General features: G+C 47.6%; 1 protein-coding gene and 2 pseudogenes across 1 annotated transcript; 1 reads left to right on the top strand and 2 right to left on the bottom strand.

Annotated features, from left to right (window-relative positions):
- The first annotated feature begins 2610 nt into the window (after positions 1–2610).
- LOC125524241 lies at positions 2611–6287 on the top strand. The gene is made up of 2 exons (XM_048689317.1): positions 2611–3066; positions 3577–6287. Exons 1-2 carry the CDS (start codon positions 2727–2729, stop codon positions 3582–3584), a joined length of 348 nt encoding a protein of 115 aa, XP_048545274.1. The 5' UTR covers positions 2611–2726; the 3' UTR covers positions 3585–6287.
- Positions 6288–7892: 1605 nt separating this feature from the next.
- On the bottom strand, positions 7893–8004 carry LOC125526150 (annotated as a pseudogene).
- A 1741-nt stretch (positions 8005–9745) lies between these two features.
- LOC125525934 lies at positions 9746–13704 on the bottom strand (annotated as a pseudogene).
- Positions 13705–22805: the final 9101 nt, after the last annotated feature.

The following is a 22805-nucleotide window of genomic DNA, read 5'->3' as shown; positions in this document are numbered from 1 at the left end:
ATTCCTCAAAAACCAAAAACAAGCAAAAAAAAGAGCAACTGTCACTGGCATTGGGTTAATAGGTTAATCCCAAAAAAGATATAAAATACAAAAAAAGTTATACAAAACATCCAATGTATCTTCATAATCCATGCCAAACCTTTGTTTAAATCCTTTTGCAACTAGTCTAGCCTTGTATCTGTCTATACTACCATCTGACTTTCTCTTTATCTTGTAGACCCATTTACAGTCAATGACTTCTTTTACTTTTTCTCACTACTAGAAAAAGGGCTATAGATGAAATTGACACTAATGGCGCACCATACATGTGGTGCGCCACTACTATATACTAATGGCGCACCATGTGTTGATGCGCCATTAGTGTCCAAATACTAATGGCGCACCACATCCACGGTGCGCCATTAGTAACAAGGTTTTTTTTAAACTAGTAATGGCGCATCAGGGGATAGTGCGCCATTACTAATGGCGCACCACATCCACGGTGCGCCATTAGTAAAAAAAACTTCAATTTTTTTATTTATTTTTTCAAAACTAGTAATGGCGCATCAGGGATAGTGCGCCATTACTAGTTAAATTAGTAATGGCACACCACATCCACGGTGCGCCATTAGTAACTTTTTTTCAAAAAAAATTTCAAATTTTTCGAAAACTAGTAATGGCGCACCTGTAGTGCGCCATTAGTAAAAAATACTAGTGGCGTGGTACTAGTGGCGCACCAGCAGTGCGCCATAAGTAGGCAAAATTGGTGCGTCACTAGTAGGCCTTTTCCTAGTAGTGTCTGGTGGTACTAGATGCCAAGTTTTATTATCCATAAGCGCATGATATTCAATAGCCATAGCCTTTTTCCATTCATCATGGGCAAGTGCATCATATAAATGAATAGGTTCACCAGTACTAGTGAGAAAAGTGAGCTTAATCTTGTCATACCTTATTGTACCATCCTTGTATTCTTTTGGTTGAACAACACCTGTTTTTGACCTTGTAATATGTGTCGGAATTTCTGGCACATGAGAAGGCGCTGCTGTCCTTATCACAGAAGACCTGGGCTGTTCTGTCCCTTCTGACGCAGAGGATCCAGACAAAGCTATTGTGGCCACAGAAGATCCCATCGGATCCAGGGCCGGTTCCCGATCCAAGACAGAATCCTCGGCAGGGATCTGCCTCGAGTTTCCTCCGCCACTAGTCACGCGCCAGGTAGTGCTATCGAGCGACCCGCACCCAGGCGTGCGGCACAAAGAGCCAGCGCTGGGCCCCACAGTGGTCGCCTGGTCTCCTGGTGGGCTGCCTCGCTTGGACGTGGAGCGAGACAAGTCGCTCGCCCATGCATTGGCTGGGCCGCTGGGCCTCACGTTGTCGACCACTGCGCAGTCCGGTGTGGCTGCACGCCCAGCTGGCCGCCTGTCGCCGAGATCCTCCTGGGATCGCGCACTGCCAGGCGCTGACGAAGGCTGTGCACCTGAGTCCACCTGGGATCTGGTGTTGTCTCCGTTGGTTGTTTCCTCATACATCAAATGACGTTCCTGATCTGCACAGTCAAGAGCAACATAATTTTCTTTTTCTTTTGGATTAATCACAGGATCAGCATTATTAGTTAGTTCCCCCTCCCCCCGTGATCTGGACTAGGGAGAAATTATGGAAGAAGTGCTATTTCAGCACGTAGAAGGGCGCCTGCATTAGGATGAAGCTTTGCAAAGGGGAGTATGGTTTCATCAAAAACAACATCGCGCGAAATATAAATGCGTCCAGTTGCAACTCCAAGACATTTAAATCCTTTGTGAAGATTGCTATAGCCAATAAAAACGCATTGATTGGAACTAAACTCAAGTTTATGGCGATTGTAAGGACGTAAATTTGGATAGCAAGCACACGCAGATATTTTGAGAGAATTGTAGTCTGCTTTTTGATGAAACAATCGTTCTAAAGGAGTGAAATTTCTAATCACTTTGCTAGGAAAACGATTGATGAGATAGGTGGCTGCAATGAAAGCTTCATCCCAATACTTAAGTGGCATTGATGCATGTGCAAGTAGAGAAATGCCAACTTCCACAATGTGGCGATGTTTACATTTGGCAGAGCCGTTTTGTTGGTGGGCATGCAAGCAAGATACATGATGTTCTATGCCTATATCTCGAAAGAAAGAGTTGAGTTTTTCATACTCACCTCCCAAGTCACTTTGGATTGTGAGGATTTTCACTACACCACAACACTTGATTGGGGGCAGTTAACTGCCGGGAGAAATATCCGACCTAGGGCAAAAGAACTATCGGGACATTTGTTTCTGCCGGTACAAACATGTCAGGGCAAAGAAACTGCCGAGAGAACTTAAGCGATCACAGCACACGAACTGCCGGTACATTTTAGGGCGCATTATCTGCCCGAACAACCAAACCACGGCTTACAATCTGCCGGACCGGCCGCGAGACCGAAAATTATCGGGGCCTAAGCACGGTGGGAAAGCGCCCGAGTGACCAAATTTTGGCCCAAAACAAACGCGTACGCGCCAGCCCTCCACCAGATAGCAGCGCCCCCAGAAAAAGCCAGATAGCAGCGCCGCCTCCAAATCGACGCCCAAATCCTTCGTCCGCTCCACCAGACCACCGCCGCCGCTGCCCCCCACCAGACCACCGCCGCCGCCGCCCTCAGCCATCCCCACCGCCGTCGCCGCCCCCAGCCATCCCACCGCCGCCGACCTCCCTCCATCCCGAGCAGTACCGCCGTCGCCCTGCATGCCGAGCCGTGCCGCAGTCGCCCTCCATGCCGAGCCGTGCTGCCGTCGCCCTCCACCGCTCCAGAGCGGCGCCGCCGAGCACCCAAGTGACCGCAGCCGCCAATCACTCCAGGTCGGGGCCGTCGGCCGCCCTCCACCCAGACCATTGCCGTCGTCGGCAACGGAAAGCGCAAGAGGAAGCAGTGCCTTCCCAAGGGTCCACCATGGCATCGTGCTCCTCTTCTCCGCGGCCGTTCACGCTGGCGAGCATGGGGGGCTCCCGACCACGCCCTCCTCCCCGATGGCGGCGAGCACGGTGCCTCTCCACTTAGATCCGTGCCGGTGGAAACCCGATGCAGGTGAGATTTTCCTTGCCAATGTGAATCTCTCTTTCTGCTCAATGAGAACTGACGGTGGGTATTGTCCAGTTGTAAGTACGAAGCCAGATTTCCCCTCCCTCCTACATCCCCCATCCACCGAGTTAGTAATTCTTCCGTATTGCTGTTTTTTTCTTTTGCTGCCAAATTGATGGAGGTGCGATTAGTGAAAGGATTGGAGACTGGTTCTAGCAGTGGTAGATTTTTCGAGAATTTCCTAGTGCTCGTGATTTGCAAAGGGTTTCAGCCAAGTTAGTGTACGTGTACCCTCCTATGATTAGTAAAATTTCGTGTGTCTGTATCCACCCTTTTTAGGTACATGGATCCATCTTTTTTTACTCAGGTTCAGACATTGCACAACTGAAGACATTTGTTATATAGCTCGAGAAAGTTTACTCACTATGGCTAACTGTTATTCCAGGATAATATGCAATGTTAAGTGCAATTATTTTCCTCATGCTACCACAATTTTTGCCAACATTAATTTTTCAGCTGCTTGATAGAATCATGGAAGGAACATACAGTGCAGTATGAGACGAGGGATGGTCTGATGATGTTGTCGAGATGAGTATGGTGCTCATACTGTTATCATTTTGTATTCAGAATCTTTGATGTTAAATGGTGGGGTGTTAAATGTAGCCCTCGATAAAAAATGGAGATTATACTACCATAGTTAGCTCCACTGTAGAAAGTAACATAACCAGCCTGAAGTATGTGTATATCTATTACTCTTTAATAGTACACAAGCTTTTGAACCTAGGAAGTCATTGCCTCAGAGTTATGCCTGCTTAGATTAATGGTTGCTATGCTAACAAGATACAGTGAAAATTAACTTTGTTTCGAATACAGTGAGTATATGACCTTATAACTGTTTATGATTAGAATTAGCAAGGTCCCTTTACCCTCTTAATGTGTTTACACTTCCTCTAATGAAATAATATGCTGTCTATGAACCTTAACAATCGTCATCTCAGCTAAACATAAAAGGAAGAAGGCCCACCAGATTTGTTCGTAGTGCACATTGTTTTTTCTACAAAATATTGGAGTATCTGGATCACAAATCTGACCTGTAAAAATGTTCAAACTTATCGATATTTTATTCTAGAAATTTTAAAGACAATGAATGCAATTTTTTAACTTAACCTGGCTTCCTGTTTTTTGTCCTGTGAATAAAAACAAAGCTTCACTACAAGCCGATTTTCTGGTGAATGAATTAAACTCAAGGTCTCTAGCAAAGGAATCAAGTTTTTCACCTTTTGTTGGAACTTGTGATTTTGAACATCATTTTATTTATTGCCAAGGATCACCGTGACACCTATGGTTGTATGCTCTTCTCATATCTTTATTATTTTCAAGATTACTATATAGTACACGAACTACCCTGTTTCATTGGTTCAGTTTATCGTCATTCATGTTAGGATTTTCTCTTGGCTTCCTGGTTCTTCTTTTCTTTGGCGAACTTGAACAACTCTATTAATGTGTCAAAACATAAAGTCTTCCTGTACAAGGCTACATATGTGTAATCAGGTATGCTATATATCACCTTTCATTCTTTTCCATACGTGCTGCTTTATGACTTCTTTTAAGAACAAATTATTCAACTCAGTGGACCTTGAATAGTTGAATGTCTGATATAACTTCACAATGACCTTTCTTACTCTGGTTATATTTTTCCATTTGTACCACAGTAAGGCACCTCACTTTCTGATTTCTGAGTCAAATGATTTACCTGATGTCGGGTTCTCTCTTCAGACATACATGAAACAGTTCTTCACAAGATCATGATTGTATACATATAAAAAAAATATCTTCTTCTCATATCTTATTTGGCCCCTCTACAGCGTATGTAAAAAGTTGTCGGTGGTCCGCCACGCCTCTGCCTGCTAGTACTGGTAAATTCTTACTAGGCAACTAGATGTGCTTAATTTGTGTGTCTTGTCTAGTTCTTCCACTCTAACAAGGCCATACATAACGTTGTTGTAAGATGAAAGTCCGGACATTATTTAGCTTTTAAACTTACAGTATACTGCTCCTACAGTGTTGTGAGATTGAAGGTCCAAGATACTACACTTCAATACAGATCTTTATCATTATTTGAGAAGTAAACTTTTAATCGGCAGTAGAGTTGTATGTAGTAAACTCTGGAATTTCTTGATTAATTTTCTGTATCTATGACTGCAATGGTTACAGATTGATCTTTACTTGCAATCTAATTTGCATGTTTGTGTGTGTTCTTCAGGAATCATGATACTACTTTGTGATCTGATTGGTGAAAGGGTATTTTGTACGGTTCTCTCATATCCGACTTGTCTTTTTCTCTGTATATAAAGTAGCATTGAAAATGTTCTTTTATTTCCTCTGACCTCTCAGAAGCTCACACCTGAATATCATGATATATGCCTTTAAGAAAACTCTGTATGTTCTTTTGAGTTAAACCAAACACCAAACATTTTAGTTTCTATACTTCTGTCAGTTAATGCTGGAAAAATGTTTGAATTTTTTTTGTTGTACTAGTTGCCTTTGTGTGCTCATACAAAAATACTAGATCCTATGATGTCAAAAATTCATACAGGTTGTGGATGACCCTTCTTTTTTCTCGAACGTTGTTCCTATTGTCTTATGTGCAGTTTTTTCAAACAGAGTTTGATGAGTCTTCACTATCAGGAAACTAAACTTAATATTAGAGGCAATCACACCATGCCATTACGGGTTTAATTATTTGTCCAGACCTGAAACTGTTGTCATGCTTTCCAGGAAGGGCAACTAGATGTGCTTAATTCATGTGCCCGGGCTTGAAACTGTGGACATTGTTTAGCTTTTTATTAAATCGAATATTCACTCGATGCCTTGAAGGGAAATTTGTTGAGAAAATGTTGGGCGGTGCATCTTTGTAGATTCTGAGTATCGTAATAAATGTAATGGATATAATGTTTTCTAATACATGACTTGTGATTTGATGTCTTCCTGTCCAGGTTGAAAATGTTCCTGTAAGATTCGTTAAGACGCCTTGCCGTAACCATATGCTCTGAGCTCACGCAGAAGAACTTACAGGCTTTACTCTTTGTGTTTGTTACATCTTGTACTGTCGGATGTCTAGAGACTAAAGATGCTAAATTATGAGGGAAGTCTTCATGTGTAATCAATGAATTGAAAACATTGTAAAATGTTTGATGATCAGAATTTATAATATATATGCGATGTGCATCTGCATAATTTTTTGCTTTATTTGAATGGATGTCATCTTTTGAATTGGGGTGTGTATGTAAATGTGAAATAAATGTAATACTAGAGTCTAATAGCCTTATTAATTGGGATACTTGGCACCCCTGGCCCATCATTTGCCGGGAAAGCTGATGATTGCTGGCAAAAAATATCTGCCAGGAGAACAGGAACTGCCGGGAGAAGTTTCAGCATGATGGCATATAAACTGCCGGCACATCCCTATCTGCCGGGAATTATAATCCCCGGCAGCCGTTCTCGTGGCAGTTCTATCTGCCGGGAGAAAAACATTCCCGGCAGTTTGACTGCCCCTGTAAGTGCCTTGTCCCGGCAGTTTGACTGCCCTTACATCTGTGTTGTGGTATAGTGTTTTCTACCAAATTGTTGTTCAACAAGCTTTTGGAATCCTTGTAAAATAGCAAAAACTTCAGATTTGAATTTGAGCAAGTATATCCAAGTGAATTTACTAAAATCGTCAATGAAGCTAACATAATATTTCTTTCTTCCAAAAGAATCTCTTGCATGACCCCATACATCACTGAAAATAAGCTCTTAAGGAGCATGAGAAACACTAGTTGACCTAGGATATGGTAGTTGATGACTCTTGGCACATTGACAAGCATCACAAACAGACTCTTCATTTGAACTATGAGACACGGTTTCCTTTATTCACTACTTGCTTAACAATGACCGAAGATGGATGTCCTAATCTTTGATGCCATCTTGCCAAGGATGGCTTGACGACGGAGTAGACTTGACGATGACGAAGACAACTAAGAGCTCCTGATGTGATGGGGTAGAGTCCTCCAACGCATCTACCGTGATGTATGAGCTCCCTCGTTGCCCGATCCTTTATAAAAAATATTTAGGATGAGTTTCAAAGAAGACATTGTTATCTTCCGTTAGGCGAGACATAGATGCAAGATTTTTGTCGTCTTGGGGAACATGAATGACATCATTTAAGAAAAGATCACGTTTGCAAGTAGGGGAATTAATAATAGCTTGACCAATGTGATGTATATCTATACCTCCACCGCTTGCGGTGTGAATTTGATCTCCACAGTAGTACTTCTCACGAACAACAAGGTTCTCAAGCTCGCTAGTGATATGATCTGTCGCACCGAAATCAGCGTACCAGACCATGCCGACATCTTCTTGCTATTCCCTGATCGCTACAGCTACATGACCTTCATCAGGGACGAAGTTCTCATCAAATCTGTGCCAACAGTTCATTACCTCATGCTCAGGCTTCTTACAGAGCTGGAAACGAGATCGACGAGTATTGGAGGAGGAAGCGCCGCTGCCTGCATGCTGTCCATAGCCAGAGCTGCCTCCACTTGGATTCTTACCATAGCCACCGCCTGCATGCTGGCCATAGCCTCCGCTCCCTGCGCCTGAACCTGGACGAGCATACTGGGGGGCGCCGCGCCAGCGGCCACTTCTGCTCTTGGCACGGCCGCGACCCTGGTGACTGCACCCTCGGCCACCTGTTGCGTGCCCGCGAGATGCGGCGTTAGCAGAAGACTGTCTTGGGTTCAGGCCGTGAAGCATGTTGATGCGGACGTCGAAGGAGAGGAGTTGGCTGTAGAGCTCTTGCACCGTGACTGGTTCCACATGGGCAGCAAGGGCGGAGACGACGGGGTTGTAGTCGAGATCAAGGCCGGCGAGGATGTGGGACATGATATCACCATCGGAGAGGGCTGGTCCAGCGCAGGCAATCTCATCCGTGAGAGACTTGGTGTTGGCGAGGTAGTCCGCCACGCTTGAGTTGCCCTTCTTCAGATTATGCAGCGCAATTCGAGTATTGATCGATTGGGCTTGGGTTTAAGCAGCGAACGTGGCGTTGATGGCCGCCCAGAACTCGGCCGGCGTCTGAAGTATGACAACCTAGGCGAGGACTTCTCGGGAGAGGGACCCCATGAGGTACCCTTGTAGCTGCTGTTGATGCGCATACCAGAGAACATGCGCCATATTGACGCATTGCTCTTCTTTCCTGTCCTTGGTGACGGTGATGGTGGTCGGTGGCACAGGCTCGCCGGATCAAGGAAGTGTTGCATCTCTGTGTCCTTGATTTGCGGCAACACGATGGCCTTCCATAGGAGAAAATTGCTCCTGGTTAGCTTCTCTTGCGGTGGGGATTCAATGGACGGGGCATGGGTAGTGCTGAATGATGGGGCGAAGATGGAGGAGGATGAATTGGTGGTGAGGGCACTCATGGTGCTGACGAGGGCGGAGGAGGTAGTTCCGGTCATGGCTTTCGCTAGGGCTAGATGCAGTGGCGGTGCCAAGAACAAAATGATGTGTAGTCACTTCCAAGTTGTGTAGTCAAATGTACATACTTTTATGTTTTTTTTTTGCATGATTTATACTTACTGTATGATGTTTTTGCCAAAGAGCTATGTAGTCAAGTGACTACACAGCCTATCTAGGAGGAAGAGGCTCTGATGACCATGTAAACTATTGATAGGAAGCGTAGAACCCCTGAGGACCGCGTGTGTTGTATTAATAGGAGACAAGCCTTGGCGTACAAGTAGTTGGCGATCGCTAGGATACACCACGAGAGTTTACAGGAGATCGGGAGAAGGTAAAACAGAAGAAGAGATAGAAAAGGATTACAAGAGTTTAAACATCTTTCTGATCTCTGAAACTATTCTAACAAGGGAAGGTTCAGGTCCACACATTGACAAGACTAGTCCATGGCGCGGTGTGGAAGTAGAATGCTAGGGCGTGCTACTGCTGTTGCGGAGGACCAGGCTGGCTGGCGCCGCCATTGCCGCAGCAGCCATTCATATTAGGGGACCCGGACTGATGAGGGGGCTGCGGGGTTACCGGCTTGCTAGACGTTGCGCAGACGAGGCCATGATCTTGGTGGTGCGCGCCATGCAACATTCCCCGAGCTTGAACAAGTTGGTGGTGTTGGCAAACATCTGGTCGTCGAGGAGGCAGAGGTTGGAGGCGGCCCGACTCATCAAGTTAGAGAGGACACCATGGTCGGTGAATGATGATCGGAGAGCTGACTTGGCACATCTCATCAGCGAGAACCTTCAGGTCGGTGTAATAGTCGGAGACGATCATGGTGCCCTGAGGTAGGACTACCCGTATAATTCATGCGAGAGGAGATGGTGCGCAAAGACGGTAGTCAGGGAAGATACCGATGAACACCGTCCAGGTTGTGCACGGCATGCGGTCTGCCCAGATTATAACAGTTTGGATCACCCATGCCACAGACACACAGAGCCAGCGGAGGATGATGGAGTCGATGACAGCTGGACCCATTTGTCAGATTTTGTCTCAACACTGGCTCAATTGAATTTTAGTGTTTTTGAAATTATTTTTACTAAAACCAGTGGTTTTTCGGAAATACGACACTGCATCTAATAGTTCTATAATCATGTACAATCCAAGTCGGAAACGATCCCTATTATCAACTTTGAAACCAACATGCATATAAATTTTATTTTATTTTGTATGATTTTGGTGTTCCTCGCAGCCCTTCTGGCATGCGTAAGCAAAACCAAAATTCAACGAGTCAGAAGTACAACATGAAAAAAAAAATACTTCAATGAAAAACAAATTATGCCTGATGCAACATCTAAAACCAATTGAGCCTGATGCTCCACTGATATAACTTTCACAGTAGTAGTTAGTCAGGGCACACAATGCAAGCAACATACATAACACTGGATTAACGATAAAACACCATCTTGCTGAACCAAGAGACAGGAAACCGAGCACAAAGTAGTCAACTTCCATGTGGCGGCCACTGCGGCCACCAGCGCCCCAGTTACGTTTCAGGCCCTGTATTGAACCAGCACACTTGTGACGTAACACACAGATCAAGATCAAGGAGTGCGGAATAATTTACGCACGTAAAAAACATATAGTGGCGAAAAAAAAATGAAAATGAAATGAAGAGGCAGACACACCATCAGACGACATTAACGGCGAAAGGCGTCCGGACCGAGTGCACGCCATCCGACCAGGTGACGGCGCCGTACGCGTACCCCTTCCTGGCCCCGGCTTGAGCGAAGCTCACCTCGTATGACGCCGTGGCCCATCGCCTAGAGAACAGCAACCGCTTAGGCGACACCTTCACCAAGAGGCCCGGCGGCGCCTCGACGGTCACCGCGTACGTCGCGTTAGACTGCCCGACGTTCGTGGCGGTGCGCGACACTGCGAACGGCTTCCCGGCCGCGAGCCGTGGCACCGAGATGGACGGGTAGTTGACGCTCTTCGCGATGAGGTCCGGCGAGGGTGCGCCACGCGGGCAGGTGAACTGGGCGTCGCCGGTGACCTTGCGGATGACCTTGTCCTTGTAGCCCTGGTAGCAGAGGAAGTTGAGGTAGTCCCTTGTGGTGGTGTCGAACACCAGGCCCGGACTGAGCGCCCGAAGCGGTAGGATCTCGCCAGCACCCATGTCGTGTCCGGTGGCCACCGCGCCACTGCTGCTCGCCACCGGCTGTCCAAGGTTGTTCCTCACCGTCGCTGTATCCAGCAACAACCTCGGTTAATCGCTTTAGTTAGAAATGCAATCGACCTCTTTGCTTTGCTTTCACAGAGGCACGCACCTGTGGTCATGAGAGCGGATCTTATGATGGATGGGGACCAGCCCGGGTGGGCCGACTTGAGGAAAGCACCGGCGCCGGCGACGTGCGGGCAAGCCATGGAAGTGCCGGACTTGATGGAGAATGACGAGGGCTTCTTGCCGGCGGGGACGTCCTCCATGTTCATGGGCGGCATCGCGGCGAGGATGCTGACCCCGGGCGCCATCAGATCGGGCTTGAGGATGGCTTCAGTGAGGGCAGCAGGGCCGCGCGCTGAGAAGGACGCCACCACGGGCGCAGGCTTGAACAACCTGACGTCCTTTGTGCGGAGGATCACAGCCGTCGGATTCCTGAAATATCGATAGTTCGATCATCGTTCATTTCAATTCTTTGCAAACATGGACAAAACGTCCATCCGTGACCGTCCAGAGTACTACCCCGTCAAAAAAAAAGGATAAGAGGGAGTAGTAATAGGAGCATTTGTTTCATGACTCACTTGGTGGAATTAATGTACTGCAGTACGTGCGCACCGGCAACGGCGCCCACCTGGGAGAAGGGGAAGCTAGCGGTGTCGATCGGTGCCTCCATGGCCTTGTCGTCGATCAACACTAGCCCCCTCGCCCCAGAATCCTCCACAACAAGCTTCTTTATCCGCCGTGTAATCCTCGAGTCTGTGCCGATGCACACCAAGATCTTCCCGGCCACCTTACGCTTGCGCAGCGATCCCGGATAACAGTTGCTACAGTGCAATGCAATTCATGAGTGGTGTGGTGAACAATCGATCAACTCTACAAATTCAAAAGAATGCATGGTCCCTTTGTGTGTATGTACCTTGCCTTAGACGCCGTTGTGCTCCGGGTTGCCGCTTGGGCCCCAAACACCATAGGGTAGCGCTCTCTGTCGAGGCTTCGGTTGGAGAAGTTTATGGCGGCACCCTGACATCCATGGCATGATAATTGACATGCCGCATCATGTTGATATCGAGGGATAAGAAGCAGTCAAGCATGAAAACAATGATGATGGCGCACTAGTGTATCGTACCTTGAAGACCTTCCTGTTGCCGAGGACAATGCTGGAGTGGAAGGCGCGGTCGATGGTCGAGGCGGCAACCGTGAGGATCCACGGCGCGGAGTTGACGACAGTGGATGGGTCGGGCCCATCGTTGCCAGCCGAGCAGACCACTAGGACGCCCCTCTGGTGTGCGTGGAATGCTCCGAGTGCGACGGGATCGGTGAGAAGGTCTGGCGTTGTATCGGTAGCGTTCTTGCCAATGGAGATGGAGATCACATCCACCCCGTCACTCACTGCGTCATCGATGGCCTTGAGTAGCGCCGAGCCGGAGCATCCGTTCTCGTCCTCGGTACACACCTTGTATGAGGCCACGCGTGCGGCCGGCGCGCCGCCCTTGGCTGCGCCCCAAGCCAAGCCGTAGTAGTCGGCACCCTCCACAATCGCGCCCGTGGCTGTTGACGCACAATGAGTGCCGTGACCAACGTCATCTCGAGGCGAGCCGGTCGACAGCGCCACCCTGGCTAGGGAGGCATTTGGCGCCGCCAAGCCGAGCTGATCGCCGTAGTACCGCGCACCGATGAGTTTCCTGCCAATGCAGGATTGCACATGTTTAATAAGCCTATATGTCATGCGATGCATATTTCAAAAGAAGGGGTGGGGGTGCGTTACTTGTTGCAGCTGCTCTTCTTGAAGCTTGGACCTTCCATGCACAACCCTCGCCACCTCGACGGCACGTCCCCCATCCCGTCGTCATTGAAACTCGGTGACTCCGGCCAAATACCTGTGTCGATGACACCAACGATGACATCACCGGAGGCCTAGGGTGCTCCGCTGTCGGCACGGAAGCCGGACTGCATGTCAAGGAAGTCCCAGGACCGGGTAGTGTGTAGTTGCAGCACGGGGTCTCGGAACACCGACACCACTCTTTCGTGCGCTACGAAACAAAACAAAATCAGCGCATCAACTATATATGCCACCATTAACAAGAAACGAGTAGATGGACTGAAGACCGAACCAGAAAGCACGAGGGCCTCCTCCTCAGTGAGCTCGGCAGCGAATCCCTCGAACGCATGGTGCTAGCTATGCGTCAGCCACCGTTGCTCCTGGGGTACAATGGACGCAAGCATCTCAAGGTGCGCGGCACGCATCATCTCCGCCAGCTTCACGCCACCACCTCCTGAAGGAGGACTCCCCATGTAGACGACATACGACTGAAATAACAAGGATACCCGACCCAAAATTATGCCATCAAACAAACCAACTTCAAGAGAAATGATATTCTACCTTGCAGTGGACGTGATATCCTGTTCATAAATCTATCATCCATCACTTATTTGAGATTTGTGCCACAATTTCTTGTTTATGTCAAAGTTTGATTTGTTTCACTGAGTTACAAATATATTTGATTAGTTTTTTTCTTGTCGTTTCAAAGTATATATCATAATGTTTTGATGTCTACCAATATATAAGATCGAGCGCACTTGTTTCAGAGTAAATTTGCTAGTACACAATGAAACATTACAATACAGTTTGAAACATGGATACAAACCAATATAGCATTATATATAATACTTTGAAACAAGACAATTTGATTCTCAGAATAAAAAAAGAGAAGAGTAACAAGGCTGCCGCAACATTACCTCTTTGGTGTGACGCGTTACGTGGGGCAGGTTGCAATCAAAAAAGAGAAGAGTAACAAGGCTGCCGCAACATTACCTGTTTGGTGTGCTGTGCTGCTTCCGCTGAGAGTAGGTGGTTGGCGATGAGCAGGAGGAGGAGCTTGAGCAAATGCCAGTGCGCGCGGTTCATCATTGTTCACTAGGACTAGTATGGATGGATCGACGGGGTGCAGCCCAATTTGTAGCCGGAGTTGTTGTTCTTTTTGTAGTTTGTTTAACGGAATCCGAGTCATCGATCACGGAGAGCTTTTATGTTCCTTTTTCACCTGATGCACCACGTGCATCTCTCTCTCTCTCTCTCTCTCCCCCTCTCTCTCTAGCTTTAGTTGGTGGCTACCTGCTGCATGATTAGAGCTTAATTACAAGTGAGGTGGTCGCCGATCACCAAGATCCAAGATGCATAGCTAAATATTACTAGTAGATACGATCGAGACGAGTAGTATATATATTGTAGTCCTATATCGCAAGAAAAGTGGCCAATGGTGGCTGATCAGGATCGTAAAGTCGGCCAATATATGCAGAAAATGATCAGTTGCCATGCCGTCGCACGCTTTTACAGCTACCGCATTCATGTGGATAAGTGGCTGTGTTCTACCTAATCGATCTCGGTGGCTCGCATGCACGGCGTCCATCTTATCTGGACCCTTGGTGCTTACCTCGTGTTCTCGTGCTCACGTTGAAAAATGCACAATTAATTGAGAGTTTTTGGATGGGTGATGGATTCAAAGGTATTTTGGAGAAGCAAGGTGGACAAAGGCCACCGAATGCAGTGCAGCAGCCTTATCGAGATCGACGGCATGAATGCGTACACTGATCGCAGCTCAACCAGTCTCGCAAAGTATATCCTTCCTCCCCTTAACTCAGGGCTCAAGCAAGAAAATGCAGGCTCCCTCCTATCAGGCGTAATAAATAACGCCCGGTTCTCCAACTTCTATATCTGCAGTTCTTCATGATTAGCAGAATCGTCTAATGAGAAGTTGAAAGACTCACAGGAAAAGGTCAACCAGGAAACGCATGCTGCCGCAAACCACCAAGTCACCAAGCATTCCTTGTAATGGCAGCCTACAAACCTGTAACATCCCGGATATAATTTACTTTATATGTATCCCAACTCTTGCCATTTGCGGCGCTAAGTTATTTTATTTCCTCGGGTTCGGGTTTTGTCTCCGTGTGTTGTTGCCTTTGTCATGCATCTCATATCATGTCATCATGTACATTGCATTTGCATACGTGTTCGTCTCATGCATCCGAACATTTTTCCCGTTGTCCGTTTTGCATTCCGGCGCTCCTATCTCCTCCGGTGCTCCTTTCTACCTCTTTTCGTGTGTGGGGGTTAAACATTTCCGGATTGGACAGAAACTTGCCAAGCGGCCTTGGTTTACTACCGGTAGACCGTCTGTCAAGTTTCGTGCCATTTGGACTTCGTTTGATACTACAACGGTTAACCGAGGGGCCGAGTGTTGGAAATATGCCCTAGAGGCAATAATAAATTAGTTATTATTATATTTCCTTGTTCATGATAATTGTCTTTATTCATGCTATAACTGTATTATCCGGAAATCGTAATACACGTGTGAATACATAGACCATAATATGTCCCTAGTAAGCCTCTAGTTGGCTAGCTCGTTGATCAATAGATGGTTACGGTTTCCTAACCATGGACATTGGATGTCGTTGATAACGGGATCACATCATTAGGAGAATGATGTGATGGACAAGACCCAATCCTAAGCCTAGCACAAAGATCGTACAGTTCGTATGCTAAAGCTTTTCTAATGTCAAGTATCATTTCCTTAGACCATGAGATTGTGCAACTCCCGGATACCGTAGGAGTGCTTTGGGTGTATCAAACGTCACAACGTAACTGGGTGACTATAAAGGTGCATTACAGGTATCTCCAAAAGTGTCTGTTGGGTTGGCACGAATCGAGACTGGGATTTGTCACTCCGGGTAAGCGGAGAGGTATCTCTGGGCCCACTCGGTAGGACATCATCATATGCGCAATGTGACCAAGTAGTTGAACACGGGATGATGTGTTACGGAACGAGTAAAGAGACTTGCCGGTAACGAGATTGAACAAGGTATAAGGATACCGACGATCGAATCTCGGGCAAGTAACATACCGCTAGACAAAGGGAATTGTATACGGGATTGATTAAGTCCTTGACATCGTGGTTCATCCGATGAGATCATCGTGGAACATGTGGGAGCCATCATGGGTATCCAGATCCCGCTGTTGGTTATTGACAGGAGAAAGTCTCGGTCATGTCTGCATGTCTCCCGAACCCGTAGGGTCTACACACTTAAGGTTCGGTGACGCTAGGGTTATGAAGATATATGTGTATGCAGTAACCCGAATATTGCTCGGAGTCCTGGATGAGATCCCGGACGTCACGAGGAGTTCCGGAATGGTCCGGAGGTAAAGAATTATATATAGGAAGTGCTGTTTCGGCCATCGGGACAAGTTTCGGGGTTATCGGTATTGTACCGGGACCACCGGAAGGGTCCCGGGGGCCCACCGGGTGGGGCCACCTGTCCCGGGGGGCTACATCGGCTGTAAGGGGTGCGCCTTGGCCTATATGGGCCAAGGGCACCAGCCCCTATAGGCCCATGCGCCTAGGGTTTCCATATGGGAGGAGTCCCACTAGTGGAAGGCACCTCTAGGTGCCTTGGGGGGGAGGGAAACCTCCCTTGGGCAGCCGCACCTAGGAGATTGGATCTCCTAGGCTGGCGCACCACCCCCCTTGGCCCTCCTATATATAGTGGGGGAGAGGAGGAACTTCATATACCAGCCCCTGGCGCCTCCCTCTCTCCCCGTTACGTCTCTCCCTCGTAGTATAGGCGAAGCCCTGCTACTGTGACGCCCTGCATCCACCACCACGTCGTCGTGTTGCTGGATCTTCATCAACCTCTCCCTCTCCCCTTGCTGGATCAAGACATGGGAGACGTCTCCGGGCTGTACGTGTGTTGAGGTGCCGTGCGTTCGGCACTTGATCATCGGTGATTTGAATCACGACGAGTACGACTCCATCAACCCCGTTCACTTGAACGCTTCCGCTTAGCGATCTACAAGGGTATGTAGATGCACTCTCCTTCCCCTCGTTGCTGGTTTCTCCATAGATAGATCTTGGTGATACGTAGGAAAATTTTGAATTTATGCTACGTTACCCAACACCGAGAAGGCCTCGTGTGTGTTGCAGACCAACACCCCTCAAAAGTGGCCCAAAACCCAGTTAAACCCTCTCCATCATCTAGAGCGTTCGATCACGATCGCGTGGCCGAAAACCGCACCTCATTTGGAGCTTCCTAGCTCCCTCTACCTATATAAAGGCATCCCCAAAAATCCCGGGTATCCTCTCCCCCCTAACCCTAAATTCCCCTCGCGCCGCGCCGGACGTGTCCGAAGTCGGACGGACGAACCCGCACCGTGATCCGCCACGTGGCCTCGCCTCTGTCCCCGCGCCGCCAGGCCCACGCCTGCCCCTCGCGGCCCACGTCGCCCCGCCGCCTCCATCTCGCGAGCACCGCCGCCCGCGTCCTGCGCCCGAGCGCCGCCCCGCCTCTCCTCTCGCCGGCCGCCGCCTGTTCGCCGGCGAGCTCGCGCCACCGCGCCGGCATCCGTCTCCAGCGCCTCCCCGTCGTCCCGCTGCTCCGCCGCGGCTCCCCGCCGGCCGGATCCGGCGAGATCCGGCCCGGGAGCCCCTCACTGTCCTTCTTTCCCACCAACTTCGGCGAGCGACGACTCCGGCGAACATCGGGACATGTGCAGCTGCAGTGATCTCAGATCTGGAAAAATCCGAAGGGTTGACTTTCCCCCGAAACCCTAATTTATTTATGTTTTTCATCATGTCGTAACTCTGCATCCGTAGCTCCGATTCGCGCGTGTAGCATATCAAAATGTTCGCCTCAGAGAGTACATCATTTCATATCATTGCATCATTTTCTTTTGAGCTCATCTTGATGCCTGAAATGCTGTTGGAAGAGGGCTATATGATATAATTGCCAGATCTGTTTCATCAAATAGCTATTTGTCATTTTTGCCATGATTAGTGTGTGCATGATATGCTCCTGTGCTCTACATGAGTTTTGTTATATGCCATGCCATCTTTACACAGATGCTTACCATGTATTTTTGTGACATGTGTGGTGACTAGCACAAGCTTGCAAAGTAGTGCATTCGTTAATGCTGATTTCAGGGAATTAGAATTTCTCTAAGTCCTTGTTCTGATTTTGTCATTATGCCATATGTTCATGTTGTTTCCTAGTGATCCGTGTCTCTTTTGAGGATGATTAGTAAGGGTGTTTTGTTAACATTATGGTGCTCTATCCATCCATGTCTTTGTTTGCATTTATAGAGTACCCTAGCTTGAGTCAATCGAGCTCTACTTTTGCTATTTCGTGAATCCTGGCAGATTGTTGACTTGTTAGCGATTTTGCCGAGGATGTTGTTATTGATCCGTGCATACTATGTTGTTGTTTTTGCCATGTCTAGCTTCTATGATATGTATTCTTGATGGGTGTATGCTTAGTTTGTCATGCCATGCTCTGTAGTGAGTGCATCGAGCTCGTGAACATGCCTACTCGCTAACAGATTTGCATGCTCCAGTTTTTCACTATGTCTGTAATCTGATTATGTTGTTGCCATGTTCACATGCTTGCAATTGTATTTTCTTATCCTTTTTGGCTCAAGGTCACTAAGAGACTTTTGTTAAGTGCTTTGAGTAGCTTCATGTCATGCCTTGCTTTGCCATGTTAAGTTCCTGTAGCTTATAGTTTCATGCTCCAAAATGTGCTTCCTGATGTTAAATTCCAGACTTGTGTTAATTTCACTAATTCTGAAACCTGTTTATCATTTGCACTTTTGCCATGCTTGTTTGAACCTGTTAATGGATGAATTAGCCGTAGCTCAGTGTTCATCTTTTGTCGAGCATCATGAATGGATCCCTGCCATGTATTTTGTTGTCATGTTTGAGTGCTGTAGCATAATTATTTTGATGCATTTAGATAGCTACTTGCTGTTTATCATAGACCAGTGCCATATTTGTTTTACTTGCCATTTCCAAACCGCGCATCCGATTCCGGTGATCTTTATATCGATTTCAATCGAAATCACCTCACCTTTCCAGTGGCACTCTTGAATTTCTAAGTTGAGGCCAGGTTCAATCATTCCTTGTCAAATCTTGCATATGCATCACATATCGCATCCCGCATAGCATACCATGTTTGCATCATGTTGTTCGAGCTTTGCACATGGTTGATTGTGTTCCTTTTTGCTTGTTTGTCTTGTTTGGGTAGAGCCGGGAGACGAGTTCGCTAACGAGGAGCCCGTTGAGTTTGCTTACGAGGATCAAGTCAACTCTGACAACTTTGCCGGCAAGATGATCATACCGTCGAAATCACTTCTATCTTTGCTTGCTAGTTGCTCGCTCTTTTGCTATGCCTATGCTACGATACCTACCACTTACTTATTATGCCTCCCAAAATTGCCATGTCAAATCTCTAACCCACCATGTCCTAGCAAACCATTGATTGGCTATGTTACCGCTTTGCTCAGCCCCTCTTATAGCGTTGCTAGTTGCAGGTGAAGTTTGGAGATCGTTCCTTGTTGGAACATTGTTTTACTGTTGGAATATCACTATATTATCTTGTTATCTTAATGCATCTATATACTTGGTAAAGGGTGGAAGGCTCGGCCTTTTGCCTAGTGTTTTGTTCCACTCTTGCCGCCCTAGTTTCCGTCATATCGGTGTTATGTTTCTGGATTTTGCGTTCCTTACGTGGTTGGGTGATAATGGGAACCCCTTGACAGTTCTCCTTGAATAAAACTCCTCCAGCAATATCCAACCTTGGTTTTACCATTTGCCACCTAGCCTCTTCTCCCTTGGGTTTCCGGAGCCCAAGGGTCATCTTTATTTAAACCCCCCTGGGCCTGTGCTCCTCTGAGTGTTGGTCCGAACTGGGCAGCCTGCGGGGCCACCTCGGGGAAACTCGAGGGTTGGTTTTACTCGTAGCTTGACATATCTAAGTGTGCCCTGAGAACGAGATATGTGCAGCTCCTATCGGGATTTGTCGGCACATTCGGGCGGTGTTGCTAGACTTGTTTTACAATTGTCGAGGATGTCTTGTAGAACCGAGGTGCCGAGTCTGATCGGAATGTCTCGGGAGAAGGAATATCCTTCATTGACCGTGAGAGATTGTGATGGGCTAAGTTGGGACTCCCCTGTAGGGATTTGAACTTTCGAAAGCCGTGCCCGCGGTTATGGGCAGATGAGAATTTGTTAATGTCCGGTTGTAAATAACATGAACCTTAACTTAATTAAAATGAATCAACTGCGTGTGTAACCGTGATGGTCTCTTCTCGGCGGAGTCCGGTAAGTGAACACGGTGTTGGAGTAATGTTTGACATAGGTTGTTATAGGATCACTTCTTGATCGTAGTTCTTCGTTCGTGCTTTGCCTTCTCTTCTCGCTCTCTTTTGCGAACAGGTTAGCCACCATATATGCCAGTCGCTTGCTACAGCTCCACATATTACCTTGCTTTATCTATAAGCTTAAATAGTCTTGATCGCAAGGGTGCGAGATTGCTGAGTCCCCGTGACTCACAGATTACTTCCAAACCAGATGCAGGGACCGATGATTCCGTTCCAGATGATGCGCTTGAGCTCAAGTGGGAGTTCGACGAAGACTCACGCCGTTACTGCGTGTCTTTCCCTGATGATCAGTAGTGGTGCCCAGTTGGGGCGATCGGGACCGTGTCGCATGTTGGGGTTGATCTTTTATTTTGGTGCCGTAGTCGGACCATGAGTGTATTGGATGATTGTAATGTTATTTATGTATTTGTGTGACGTGGTGAGTGTAAGCCAACTATGTACCTTTTCCCCTATTATCTATTTACATGGGTTGTTGTGAAGATTACTTTACTTGCGACATTGCTTTCAATGCGGTTATGCCTCTAAGTCATGCTTCGACACGTAGGAGATATAGCCGCATCGAGGGCGTTACAAAACTATACCCTCTCCCCACATGATTGGTAGTTCCTGAACACGTTGGGTGAATCAAGTGGAGCCGTATGAGTCTCGTTGTAAATTAGTGATGATTCTCAAAGTTGTCGTCGAATCAGAGTTCAGGAGTTTTCGTCATAGTCATAGTACAGGTGTACACGTCACAAGGAGGCAATGTGTCCAATTGGAGAAGATATGATACCGCTACGAGGAGCTCAAAAGGCCCCTCCACCCATCTGATGCATTGAGAAGTGAGAAAATATGTATGCATAAAACTTTATGTATTCTTAAGTAATAAAAATGAATTCAAAATTTGAACAGTTCCATGTGAAAAACCGAGAAATTTTGGAAACCAACTATTCTTTACCCTCTAGAAAAAGGTATAAAGAGGGAAAAATATTGGGTTGAGATATGTATATGCATATGGAAAAGAATAGGCCTTCCTACTCCACGAGCGGCAGGTGCTGCGAAAGCAAGGAAGTCATGAAATGAGCACTGGAGGGCACTGATTTTTGTGAAGCATGGTGTCTAGGAAACTACCTAAAAATAGGTTTCATACAAAAGGAGAAGAGGTCAAGCGTGAAGAACACCACCTCCTTGCAACTGCCAAGTACTCCCTCCTTTTATTATTATAGGGTGTTTTGGATATTTCCATATGGACTACATACGAACTGAAACAAGTAAACAAACGCATTAAAACATGTCTACATATATCCGATTTAGAATGAAAAAAACAGTACATCTTACAATAGTGAATGAAGTGAGTAGAATCCAGTTCATCAGTCACAACTCTGGTTGGCCTGTCTTGATGCTCCTTGTCCTGCTGCAGTTGGCCTTACCGTTCCAGCTATTCCGATCGGATGCTTTCCTCTCAAGCTTTTTCGTTTAGTTTTATTAGTCCCTCCATGAACGTGCACTCTACATGTTGCTTCTTGGCCAGTAGCGGTTGCTGATAAAAAAAGTGACAACGAAATACTAGTATTAGGTGCCATATCCCAAGAGAAAGTAGAATCTGCATATGCTGCCATGCAGCCGCACGCTTTTACAGCACATGTGGATAAGCTGTGTGTCTGCGTCGTTGCTGCGTAGCGTGATTAAAACAACGTGTTGAACACCGCTTGAGGTGGCACCCAATTTTCAGGAACCTTATCACCTTTTGCCTTGCGCTGGTTGGTAGTTGAGAACTTGAGATCTCAACACACTGATCACGCAGCACGCATGAAGAGCAGTACGTAGAATAAATAAATCGATTGTAAGATAAGCATGGCATGGTCGTCAAATAGCATAAATACACGTTGGTAGTCCCCGCTCGGGCGACTTGAGCTACAGAGCATCGCCTCCCCACCCGCTCCTAGCCTCCTACCTTTCTCCTTTAAACACACTCTTCTCCCTCATTTGCCTTCCGCATCTCTCACTCTATCCCGCACCCCGCACCCCCCGCGTTGCCCCGCTCAGGCGACTCGGGCGGGATCGCAACCCTAGCTGCCCGGGGCTCCCCGTCCTTCCATCCCTCCCTCCGCCGCCGCCGAAGGACGCCGCCGGCCTATAGCCCGGGGGCTGACGGCGGTGGCGGGGGCCTTCCCTCTCACCAGCGCTATGGGGGCGGTGCGGAGCCCCGCGGCGTCTGGTGGCACGGCCGATCTGGCCTTGGTGGCGTGGCGGTCGCCTCGGCCTTCGGCGGCGATGGTGGCGGGTGCGGCGGCCGGCCCTGCTTCGGGCATCGGCCTTGGCTGCGTTCGTCGGCGGCGGCCGGGTCTGCGGCGACGGACCATCTGACCTCGGATCGGCGGTGGCGGCATGGAGGACCTGGTAGTTGGGTCGGCGCCATGCGTGGTTTGCCCATCGGACAGATCTGATCTGGCCGATGCGGCCTGCTCGATGTGCGGCGGCTCAGATCGGCGGTGACCCGTGCACACGATGCTTGATGGAGGTTCTTCGAGCGGATCCGGGTGAAAACCTAGTTCTTGGCTTGATGCCAAGACCCAGTGGCGGAGCCAGGAAAAATTAGGAGCCGGGGCGGACTCCAAACTGTCTAACAGAACCGGCTAAGTGCAACCGAATAATTGGATACAAATTATACAACTATAAGGCACTAAACTGGAGAATGATAAATTCGGAATAGTTTCAAAGTCAAACAATCGATATTGTATTGTTTATACACATAATTTTAATAAAACTAAAATTAAATACGACAACTAATATCTCAATAAATGATAGTACTTGCGAAAAAATACTTGATATCCAAATGTCCAATCAAGCACCCAAAAA

Source organism: Triticum urartu, chromosome 7, assembly GCF_003073215.2.
Source record: "Triticum urartu cultivar G1812 chromosome 7, Tu2.1, whole genome shotgun sequence".
Taxonomy (NCBI): Eukaryota; Viridiplantae; Streptophyta; class Magnoliopsida; order Poales; family Poaceae; genus Triticum; species Triticum urartu.
The sequence above is the reverse complement of the archived record's forward strand: the minus strand, read 5'-3'. Positions and strand labels throughout refer to the sequence as shown.

Excerpts from the sequence above, each read along its gene's own strand:
- LOC125524241 (XM_048689317.1), top strand. The coding sequence starts at position 2,727 with ATGCCGAGCCGTGCCGCAGTCGCCCTCCATGCCGAGCCGTGCTGCCGT.